This window comes from Microtus ochrogaster (assembly GCF_000317375.1).
Source record: "Microtus ochrogaster isolate Prairie Vole_2 chromosome 14 unlocalized genomic scaffold, MicOch1.0 chr14_random_1, whole genome shotgun sequence".
Taxonomy (NCBI): Eukaryota; Metazoa; Chordata; class Mammalia; order Rodentia; family Cricetidae; genus Microtus; species Microtus ochrogaster.
In genome coordinates, this window is record NW_004949096.1 from 29,614,729 (window position 1) to 29,626,795 (window position 12,067).

Genomic DNA, 12,067 nt, shown 5'->3' on the forward strand with positions numbered 1-12,067 from the left:
ATTTCTAGCCGATATTGTAAACCAGAAATAGAGTGGTTTAAATAGAGAGGTCTTTCATTCCTGTAAGTTAATGGATACATTAATGAGCAACAAAAGGATGTGAAACTTATGAACCCCCCGCCCCCAAATCTGAGTTACTCTGGAAAGGCACCCAAAACATCTGATTGCACTTTGAAAAGTTATCTGAGCCAGGTAGTGGTGGCGCACACCTTTAATCCCAGCCCTCGGGAAGCAGAGCCAGGTGAATCTCTGTGAGTTCGAGGCCAGCCTAGTCTACAGAGTAAGTGCCAGGACAGACAGGCCCCAAAGCTATAAGAGAAACCCTGTTTCAAAAAACAAAAATAAACAAACAAAAAAAAAAAAGAAAGAAAACTCATCTGAGAATCCTTTCAAAGCCTGTTTTGACACTAATGCACAGCAATTTATTCTAAGACTGTTTCTGGCTGCCTTAGGTTGGCATAACAAAAATAGATTTTGGTTTCTGTGAGTCTAACTTGGTTTTTGGTGCCCATTTGTCTGACAGGCAGAGTTTCTCTCCAGAGCATGTCTGGCTTAGAAGGTAGTTTGGGGTTTAAACAGACACTTGGGGAGCCACCACCAGGACACTTCCGTAGCCTGTCAGGTTCTGGAATACGTCACAGTCTACTTCCACAGTGAGTCTCTGGAGCCCCAGATGCGTCGGTGTGAACTGGAACTGAGTACACAGGGAGCTCCCTGGCCACACGGAACCCAGCCTGAAGGGAAAGTAGAGAAAGGTGTTAATTTTCTTCTAGGGTCATGGCTCTGCTGGCCTCCATGAGCCATGACTTGAAGATGTGGGGCGTGAGGATATGGAAATCTCAGTACATCGCTGGGGAGCCGGAAGTGATCATAAGCTATAGGGGAGCTTCTCTAGACAGAGCTACCACGTGCCTCAGGACAGAAGTGTGCTGAGGCCTGTCATCTACATCTGCTGCTCCTTTCTGTGTCTGTGATTTAATCTGGCTCACTTTTTGGTAATAATGCTGGCAGTGTATTTGCCAAAGCTGTAGCTTTAAATTTCTTCCTGGCATAGTCGGTGCTATCGGCATAGTGAGAGCCTGCCAAAGTGTCAGCAAGCTGATGCCTGACCTTCCTGGTCTACTGCGAATCTTTCAGTAACGAAGGGAATGTTTGGGATTTTTTTTTTGAGAAACTTTGCTTCACAACTGGTCTGGAAGATCATAAAGTATAGTTAAACTTGATGGGTCCTCCTCTCATTCTATCGGCAAGAATGACTGAGTTTCATGATGCTGTACCAGTGACTGAATAGTTGGACCAGGGAACCTCAGTGCTGACTTTAAACTGTGTGCAGCTAGGGGTGCAGCAGGCAAAGTGAGAGAGGATGCTTGCCACGCCTAGAACCACCTAGAGGAATCCAGAATATCCAGGAACTCCTAAAAACAGCCACAGCTGATGGCAAGAACCACAGAATAAAAGTAGGCCAAGACAGAGACAGATTAAGAAATGGAATAAAGGGAGTGATGACCTCAGGGCAAGATCTCACTCATCTAAACTTCCATCTTGTGAAAAGGAACTAAAAAAAAGCTTAGAGTTGGGTGTGGTGGGACGTGTCTTTAATCCCAGCTGGGGAAAGGCTGGCTATCTCTTGAATTTGAGGCCAGGCAAGACTACAGAGCAAGTTCAAGGACAGCCAAGCTAAGGCAGTGAAGGACAGAAAGCTTGTCAAGAGGTTGAATAAGAGGGTCATGTTTCAGCCCCAGCAAGTAGCAGAACTCAGCTTCAGTCACATGGCTCTGGCTTTAGAGTCAAGGATACAGGAAAGGGGTTATGGAATCTTCCTCCACAACTAGGGAGTGCTACTGAGGCCAGGTGTGTGGCAGGATGTCCCTGCATGGCAGACTAGAGACGCCATTGTATGAAGCTGTGAAGTTGAAACCTGGATGGCTTTGGAGACTCCAAGATGTTGGAGAAGCCAGAGCCGCAATACCTACTGAGGAGAGCTGCTAACAGGGAGTGGAACCGGCCCAAGAGATAGAAGTGTGTTGCTGTCAACAAAGCGGAACAGAATTGGAGATGTGAAGAGAGCTCTGACATCAGCTGCAGAGTCTGGAGTTTGCCCGGCTGGTTTTCAGTCTTGTTTTGGTCCAGTATTTCCTCCCTATGCTTGCTTCCCTATGTCTTGGAATGATAATACCCTGTGCCAGTATATGTTGGAAATATGTGATCTGTTTTTTGATTTTGATTTTATAGGTGATCACAGTTAAGAGATTGCATGACTCTTGGAAGAGACTTTGAGCTTTGAACTTTTAAACATTATTAAGATTGTGATAGACTATGGGGACTTTTGGACTAAATACATTTTTGTATTATGAAAATTTTCCAAAGTTATGGGGGCCAGAGAGTGACATGTGGTGGTTTGGATGTAACTGGATCCCATAAACTCATAGAGTAGGGTACTTCTCAGAGGCCTCATTGAAGTAGGTGTGGCCTTGTTTGAGGAAGTGTGTCACTGTGGGCGTAGGCTTTGAGGTCACTTTCTTTTGCCTACATAAGATGTAGAACTCTCAGTTGCTGCTCTAGCACCATGTCTGCCTGCACACCACCATACCCCACCATGATGATAATGGACTGGACTTCTGAAACTGTAAGCCACCCCAATTAAATGTTTTTCTTTAGAAGAGTTGCTATGGTCATGGTGTCTCTTTGCAGCAATAGAAACCCTAATTAAGGGAGACAGAGGTATTCATTGCCTGTCATCATGGAGCAGTAGGAAGTGGTAGATGCACACAATGGAGTATTATGTAGCTGAAGAAATAGATTTTACAAATAAATGAGAAGAACAATTAGACATAACAGCTATATAAGTTAATGAAGCAACAGTAGACATTGTACATTGCTAAAGATCCATACACAAAAGGACATGGAGGGCGGTGAAAGGAATAGAAATGAAAGGAATTAAATCAAATTATATGTTGTGGTGGAGATTAGCAGAGTATAATTCTTTGTTACATTGAGAGACAGTATGTCTTATCTGTGTACTCTCTGGTACCAGATCTATCCTTCCTTCTTCACCAGTAATACCAGGCTCTTTCTGAATATCAGGACAGGTAAGGTGGTGGGGGTTATGTGGTGCCCTCACAATCTCCAATATCCCCTCATTCTGTTTATTTGTTGGTTCTAGACTGAGATAGGCCATTTGGTAGCTTTAATTCAACTTCTAGGGACATTTGCTCTGTCTTCAGAGATATGGCAAAATGATAGATTATTGTTTTTAAGTTAGTGAGTTCAATCCAGTTGAGATCTTTCAGTGGGGAAAGAAGCTTACTGTTGTGGGATCTTTGTACACTGTATGAAGATATATTGTTGTGATTGGTTTAATAAGGAGTTGAATAACCAATAGTTAGGCAGGACGTATAGGTGGGACTTCCAGGCAGAGAGAGAAAGTAGAAGATAATTGAGGCACAGTTGAGATGCCAATGAGACATGGAGGGAGTTGGGCATACAGAATGAAAGAAAGGTTAAAAGCCACATGGTAAGATATAGATGAATAAAAGTAGGCTAATTTAATAATAAGAGCTAGTGAGACAAGTCTAAGATAATTAATTAACTAGCTTGTATAATGAATAAGAAGTCTTGGTGGTGTTGTTTGGGTCCTGGGGGCAGGACAGAAAAAGACTGGCTACCGCTTACAATCTCTTACCTATATCGCTTCTCTCTATGAATGAGTCCCCTTCCAAGGATGGAGATGATGCAGTTCTGCATGGGACAGTCTAAGGAGTTCTTCATACTGACTGTGACAGTCAGAGGCTGGTATTGTTCTGCTTTCTCTGGCATCTGTAGGAAGACACAACATGTGGAGAAAGGCCAAGGATGCAGAGCCACAGACATGCCTTCCTCTGCTGTGCATGCCCTCAAACCCCTCTCGTCTCTGCCACCCTGAGCCAGCCTGCTCAGGAGGCTTCTTTGCTCTTCCTCCAATATTTCTGCAAGTGTACTCTCTAGTGCCACACCACGTGTGGTTTCTGTGGCTCCTTTCTTTGTTTCGGAGTCTTGGAGACATTTGCATTGTCTTTGGAAGTCAGTTTAGACTGGTTCCTGTAGTGTCTGTCCCCTAGCCACTTCTCTAACCTCATCCGTCCTTGACTAAATGACACCCCTAGGACTCCTTTTGTTTGTGCTTCGTCAGTCTTTAATGACCTTCCCCAAATGTATAACTAAAAGTGAACCCATTTTTCAAGATTCAGCATGAGTGTTATTTCTTTCATGAAGCTGTGCCCAAACCCAACAGTTGAAATCAAGTGTTTTTTCTTCCTACACTTACACAGAAGACAAATGCTGTATCTTTATCTAATTAGAGCTTCTTGAAAGTGAAGACCAGGTCTTACTCACTTCAGCCTTGATAGACTTGTAAAAAAGAAGGGCGATAACATTTAAGACTGTGCTTTATGATATTGGGTATGTTGCTCTCCAGGAATCCATTATCTGAGTCACAAGTACAGTTTCACCTCATGAACATTGTACTGCGATAAAGGGCACAAGGCAAAGCTTCCATTGTCCCACCAACACTGTCAAAACAGTGCAGGGACTCATGGCTGTCAAGGTGTTAGGAATAAGTGATGGTTGAATGTTTGGCCCTACACAGGACATTTATACCACCTGCTCTAAGGTTCAAAGGACCTTACAGAAGAGGGGATGAAAGGAACATAAGGGCTGAAAGCTAAGGAAATTGGCTGGGAAATGATATCTTCAGGACACAAGACAGCCATGTCAGACACGTCACAGCAGCTGCAGTCACCTGCATTGACATCGCACAAGACTGGGCTTGCCAGCAGCCAATCATGGAGCCGGAAGAGGCTCATCAGACACTACCTATCCTGCTGAACTACTGGTTACTGATAGATTCTGCAGAAGGGACAGTCGTTTTCAGTTGTCTACCACCGGTGAGCCCACCAGGCACCAATGGATAGCTTGAAATACATGGCCACATAAATGGTCCTAGTTATAAATCAATGGGTCACAATACAAAAGAGCGAGACTGTGATGGGCCCATCCCTAGTGACACACCTTCTCTAACAAGGCCACGCCTCCCAACCCTTCCCCTAATTTCTCCACCCAACAGTCAGGCTTGGCAGCAGCTAAGAGTAATTGAGTGAAGGAGGAGTGCCCACCTTGATGATAAGATTTGGTCTGCCAATGGCTACATCTTCCTGAGCAAAGCAGCTGAGGCTGGCGTGAGAGTGTGTTGCCATGGCTGTGACTCGGATGAAGCTGTTCTGCGGTGGGTCTTGCTCAAAATTGGAGAAGGACAGGTTGGTGGATATTTTCAGCACTGCAACATACAACAGGCAAGTCAGTACAAAGCACGGAGTGCATGCACACCAGAATCAAATTATAGTTCCACGAATGACAGAGAACTTAGGGTCTCACTGAGGTCAGAACGATGCTGCATTCCCTACGGCTACCCCACACTTATCCAAGATCCCTGTCCCATGCCCATCTCTGCCAACGCTCCCAGCAGACTGCCTCACTGGGGTTGTAGAAAAGCTCCTGTGAAGTAGAACGAGCCATGGCATCGTGCCTAAAAATGGTGGGGTGACTTGTGTTATGCGGCACACTTTGACTGAAGTGCCCATCTCAAAATTCACCACACAGTAGTTGCTGAAAAGATGCTTACACGGTTTCCGCCCCTTCTCCCCTTCCCCTGCCTTTTTCACGGAAACATTAACAAATGGGACTCTCTCAAGCTCTAGTTCCCATTCTCAACCAGCAAACAGACCTCCCCCCAGGGGGTGTGCTATCCCCTTGTCCATGATGTGTCCTATGCTTTTTAAATATGTGTTCCCCTGCTGATGAGCTGTATCACCTCAGGCAAATCATTTAACTTCTCTGTGTCTCAGTTTCCTCTGCTGACTAAGAATGATAAAGTTGTGAGAATAATGAGATTAAGCATATAATGCGTTCATCACCATCTCTGGCAAATATTAAGTACTCAGTAAATTTTGAATTATAGTCATTCCGATTGGCTATTTGCCCAGAGTCTGTGCTGTCATCTTTAACCCACCTCTCCCAATGTTTCAGCTTTTGTGCTATTTACCTCAGCATCTGAGCAGATCCATCTTCAAAACAAAGCAAAGAATCACGCTGCCCTCTCTCTACCAGCTGTCCCTGGTGGCTCTCCACTTAGTCTCTCCTATCCCCATCGTGCTTTAGGAAGAACTGCACTGTGTCACTTCTGAGTTCAATTCATCTGAACCCCTGGAAGCCAGCCCTCATCATTGTCTCTCAGCCAGGTCATTTTCCCAGCCCATGGTCTTCAACCTGGACGTCTCGTGACCTCTCTGCCAGCCTTGCTGAGTGTTCCTGTCCCCTCAGACTCAGAATTCTGTCTCCCTCATTCCATCTCTCCCCCTGGAAGTGTTCCACACCTTATGAGGTGCTGGTGTAACGGCGGCTCTATCCTTACCCTCTCCTCTTACAGGCTGTCCTCCAGCTCTGGGTTTTGGGGCACTCCCTCTGTCCTGGGATTTCTATGCCTGCTCTCCAAAATGGACTAAATCTTGAACTCTGTGTTTAAGTTCTCTGATGCCTGCTGGCTGTCTGAATACTTGGATGTCTCAAGGGCTTTTAACAAAACATGCGATAGCTCGATCCATCTTTCTCCCAAGAGTTGCATTTCTCCTCTCCTGGTGACTCACCCCAAGCACAGGCAGACATCCGCATTCGCAAGTCCTATTTCTCCTACCCACTTGGTGTCTTATTTCTGAGTGCTGCCAGGTTAGCCTGGCTTTAGTTTCTGGATTTCAACTGCTACTAAGCCTCCTCCCACCCCACTTTTACCTACTGGTTCTCTATATTGGCTGCAGGTAAGAATCCTTTGTAATGCAGTTCCAAGCCCAGCCACATCCCGAGGCAATTAGTTCAGAGGCTGGCAACAAGGCTCAGCTTTAGGATTATCCCCCAGGTGCTTCAGTGTGCAGCCAAGGTTAAGAAAACTGCTAGGCTGTGACCCCTCTATTCCGTGTTGCCAAAAGGTCCTTCTTTTTAAAATGGGTTTCTGATTACACTGATGCCACTGATGAAAACTTTTTACTAGCTCCCTGTTTCCTAGACAACAAAACTCAGGCTCCTGAGTGTGATGCACAGGACTGTTCACAATCCAAGTCATGACTAGCTCTTATGCTAACTCGTGCTAGGCTTAGTCAAGGCACCGTGATGGGAAGACTGGAGGCCCAGGACAGGCAGAAGGCTGCTGCAGTCCTGCAGATGAGCTCCCTCCTTGCTCCTGAAGTTTGCCTGTGCAGAGAGATTGCTTCAGGAGTTGTTTGTTTGGTTGGTTTTTTGAGACAGGGTTTCTCTGTGGAATAGCCCTAGCTCTCCTGGAACTAGCTCTTGTAGACCAGACTGGCCTCGAACTCACAGAGATCCACCTGCCTCTGCCTCCCGAGTGCTGGGATTAATGGCATGTGCCACCACAGCCTGGATCTTCAGGAATTTTGTAAATCCTGATTGTGTCTACTGTGAAGTTATTATTTTTCCCTAATTGCCTGGGGTGTAGCGCAGGCATAGAGCTTCCCCAGGTGACTCCAGTGTGTGACCAAATTTAAGAGTGACTTCAGGGAATCTTAATCCTAAAATGCATAGCATTTCTGAAAAATCCCTGTGCTGACCTCATTTCAGGCCAATTAAACAAGTATCTAAGGAAGGGAAGGAACCCTTGTACGTCTTCCCTCTGTCTGGAATGTCTTGTGTGTTTTTCTGTCCGGCTTGTCTGCCATTCTTCAAAAGAGCCTGCTATGAATCATCTGGGAAGAGACTGCCCCAGGTGAGTGAGTACTTTCCCGTCCTGAGTTCTGCTGGCCTCCTCATTCCTGTCCTGAGTTCTGCTGGCCTCCTCAAATCTCCTTGACGGAATGGGTTGGTTTACTTATCTGATTGGAATTGTGGGCCTCTCGCCTTTGTCAGGCCAAGTGACAATTACAAATGTGTTGAATGAGTGAATGAGAGAGTGTGAGTACTAATGGGCTAAAAGCCATCTCTAGAGACCTGTGGGTGGAGCCCAAGATAAAACCAGGGGTGTGCAGGAGTCAGTGAGAGTTACCTTGGTTGGTTCTAAGCCTGAAGGACTGCTTCTGCCTCCAGAGATCAGTAGCAAAGATTCCATTGTAGTACACAGCCTGGGCCCTAATCACCAGGTGAACCTCCTTCTCCTGGTCGGTAGGGTTAATCAGGGTCACTAAGACTTGGCCATTCCCTCTCAAAGGGAGAGAGCTAGGTGTGTCCAAGAACAGGTACAGAGGGTCAGCAGGCTCAGGACTCGGAGGACGCATGCCTTTGTCTTTCCAGCGTTTCCTTCTTTCTTTCTGGACTCTTTCCAGGACCGCTTTTTCTTCAGGGGACCCTGAAGAATAGAAGAGACAAAACAGACTTCTAATCCAGCAGGTACAGATCTTTCTGGTAAATGTGTAGGATTAAAATTTTATATACCTCTTCTTCCCAGATACTAAGATCCTAAACGACTTTGCAAATGTCTCGGGTTTTGAATTTGCCTTTGCATAAGGAAAACAAGTCTTTCGACAAGCCAATGTTGTTGCTGGAGACACTTTTGCAAGAAATGGACTTTTCATGTGTGAAGGGACATGAGGACCTAAGGGACTTAGGGCAAAGGCGCCATAGGATATTCTTAAGTGAGGAGACAAGGACATTCATGTCTTAGAACAGTCATTCTCGGAACTGAAGTAGAAAAGGGACCTGTGATGGCGAGACCAGAGCCAGGGAGTTGCCATCCTATAGGCAGGAGGTAAGGAAGCCCCTTAATTAACGAGGTCGTGGAAAAGAGTGCAGAAGACAGAGTCAGGCAAAGACAGTGTTGTGAAGGGGAAGGCTCCAGGGAGTTACAGGCCTCCAGATTTGGACTGACAGACAAAAAGGCTAATAGAGAGAAACAGTTGGGGAATCTTGGAAGGGAGGAAGAGAGGAGTAACATCCTCTCCGTAGGTCCTGAAAGTCTTCAGACAGGGATTAGCTCAGTTTAGCGCTTTGTTTCATAACAACAGTCTCATTTTCACACACACACCCCAGAGGACATTTGAAAAGAAATGAAGACAGTTTTGGCTATCAGAACTGGCTGGGATTAGGGACTGATATCTCATGAACAAAAGCCAAGAACACTGTCGTTCATCCAACACCTCAGCCTCCTACAGGGCAGACCCGACTGATCCAAACTGGCAGTTGTGTCAGCAAGGGCTGAAAAACCTCCTTTTATTTGATAGACTCTTTCTGGCCTGCATCTGTCTGAGTAGGCCCTTCCCTCTGCTGGTCAGTACCTTCAGGATACTTGTAGTTCTGGGTGACGTCTTCGCAGCGGTCACTGCCCACGACCTTGGTGCTGATGCTGCCACCCACGTTCTTTTTGCTGGACTGGGTCAGTTCCAGGGTCCCATCTTCACAGCTCTTCCAGACCACACACCTGGCATTTACCGCAGCAAAAAGATCTAATACCGCTGGATCCAGCTGCAGTTCCCCCTCCTTGACTGCCCTGACTGGGACCAGACTGCAGGATCCTAGGGCTGAGGGAGAGAAAGGCAGATGAGCAGAAAAACCACTGAGACCCCTGCTCCATTTAGAGTTCATTGTGTCATTCCTTTTCCCATACATTATTTTTTCTTTCTCCAGGATCAAGGTCAGAGGTAGGAAATAGACAGGCTTTCTGAGAAAGTATCACAGATGAACCAATTATACAGTGAAAATACTCTTAGGTCCTAACCTGTACCAGAGACTGGACAGGAAGGACCTCAGAGGAACATAATTGGTGCACAGCCATAATACTAATTGGCTTTGAGCAGGCTGCCTTCTTGATTGCTTTCTATATGCCGGGCTCTGACCGTTTCGTTCCAGGGCAAGGAGCCACCATTCTTTGGCTGCTTTGAAGTTTCCCTCTCTAGGCTTGTTCTTACTGTGTGGCCCCTTTCAATCATACACAGACAAATCTCACCCTGCCAGGCCCTACTCCAGAATACCCATAGCTATCTTAAGACCCTTTCCTCTCTATTGCCCATGGCTTGGAGTGGGCCTAGTGTTCATGCAGTCTGTGATGGGGTAGTGGACATCTTTACCCCCTTGATCCTGTTGGCATCATCTGGCCATCATCATGACTTGTCTTGCTTTAGAGGATGAAGACCCTCTTTGGACCACATGCTGATCCTAGATCCTGTTCAAGGGACCTCTTCAGCTCTTGCAGCCCTGGTTGGTCCTGGGCCCACCCTTGGGCTTTACCTCCAACTCCGTTAGGAGCTCTTGGGTGCAGAATCTGCCATCCGTCATAACCCTGGGACAAATCAGGTCTGTTCATCCAGCATTCTACAGAAGTTTGGAAGATCCTAAAAGTAGCAAAGACAAAACAACAACAAAAGCTTCAAAAAAAGGGCATATGGAAGAGAATCTAGAAACATGACTTTAGGGAGTCATTGCCATAGGGACAGGAGGGCACTGCATAGAAAGAAATATGATTCTCCTAGAAGGAGTACACCCCATCACTGACCCTCAGCATCCTATAAGAATCCTGAACCTATGCTCTGCTGTTAGCTCAGGGCTCTGCAAGCAAGCAGCTCCACATGGAACTTGGTTGGCACTTTGGAACCCTTTCTCCTTTAGGCTTCTCACCAGATACGGCCCATCTGTCCTTCTCCATTCTGGAGCCCCTCCTCATTGTAGTATTCATCCACCAGCAGGCTCCCACGGGTACCCTGGGCTGAAGGAAATGTGGTAACGACGCGTGCTGGGATTCCCAGGCAACGTAGCACTGCATGGAAGAGGCATAAACTATCAGGGACCGAGGGGCAGAAAAGTCCAAGGCTGGACAGGACCTGCCTTAAAGGTCAGGTTGGATACTGTGGGACGAGGAGAAGTCCGAACCACATGGATGAAGGCTGGTAAATGGCACACAAATTACACAGCACAGGAATATAGAGCCGGGGGGGGGGGGGGGGGAGAGGGAGAGACTCAGGAGCACCAAAGCTTGCTCTGTGAGGGACAGGTGAGGGTGTTTTTGGGGGAGAAAGTAAGTTTGGAGCAGAGTTTGAAAATGAGCTCCGATTTGCTGAGGGAAAAGAGAAGACGCAGCTGGTGGGGAAACAGGTAGGGGAAGGCTGTGGATAGGAGGCAGTGCCTGCTTTAGGGGCTGTCCTCCTCACATGGGAGGCCAAGGGACATCTCAAGATGCAGGCCAGACACTGCAGCAGCCCTGAAGACTGACCTGTGTGTTACCTGCCCTGTACCTGTGCAAGCAACCGCAGTGAACACCCAGGCCTGACTCTCATCCACAGGTCGTCCTTGGCCAGTGAGCCACTGCCGCAGTATGGGCACACTGCCCCGTCGCTTGTACAGTAAGGTCCCTTCCTGGGCATCGTGGGTCTGTGAGATAGGCAGGACACTCTTCTTCCTGAGAGCATGAAGCTGTTGGGGCAGATGTGTGGTTGTTAGTGGGAGTCCTGGGGCTGGACGGCTTCCAGGAGCCAGCAAGGAGTGTTCATTGGCTTGCCAAGCATGTGACTCAATCCCTGGAGCCTGTCAAACCAGCACGCTGGAGGCTCCAGCCTATACCCTCACCTGTTTATAATCTCAGAGCCAGACCCAGGCCTAGTTGTCTAAGTCTTTCTCCAGCTTCAGCCACGGGGTGGAGCATGAGAGCTGGGTCTGCTGGTCCTCAGCTTCCTCTGCCCCAATTCAATGCTGTTTGCTTGGGTCCTGGAGGCCATTATCTCAAGCCTCTTCCTTCTCATAGAATAGACTTGACCCATATCCTGCCTTTCAGAAGGAGATTGAGAGATATGAGAGGAAATGGAGAATGTATTACTTCTCGGAGAGAATTTTAAGGGTGTGGAGTACTGGAAGTTTTATGTTAACTTTGATATAAGCTAGGGTCATCTCAGAGAAGAGAACTCCAGTTAAGAAAATGTCTCCATAAGATTTGACTGTAGGCAAGCCTGTAGGGCATGTTCTTTCTTTTTTTTTAACAAAAGATTTTTATTGATTATGTATATAGTGTTCTGTCTGCATGTATGCCTACAGGCCAGAAGAGGGCACCAGA

General features: G+C 46.9%; 1 protein-coding gene across 1 annotated transcript in view; it reads right to left on the reverse strand.

Moving 5' to 3' along the window:
- Positions 1-328: 328 nt before the first annotated feature.
- Epb42 (erythrocyte membrane protein band 4.2) overlaps positions 329-12,067 on the reverse strand; it is a 24,991-nt gene continuing 13,252 nt past the window's right edge. The window contains exons 6-13 of the mRNA XM_005364323.3: positions 11,256-11,433; positions 10,642-10,780; positions 10,255-10,358; positions 9,306-9,548; positions 8,081-8,380; positions 5,151-5,311; positions 3,683-3,816; positions 329-734 (exon numbers count right to left, since the gene is read on the reverse strand). Of these exons, the coding sequence (XP_005364380.1) occupies positions 572-734; positions 3,683-3,816; positions 5,151-5,311; positions 8,081-8,380; positions 9,306-9,548; positions 10,255-10,358; positions 10,642-10,780; positions 11,256-11,433 (1,422 nt within the window). The 3' untranslated portion in view covers positions 329-571. The remainder of the gene's footprint in view (positions 735-3,682; positions 3,817-5,150; positions 5,312-8,080; positions 8,381-9,305; positions 9,549-10,254; positions 10,359-10,641; positions 10,781-11,255; positions 11,434-12,067) is intronic.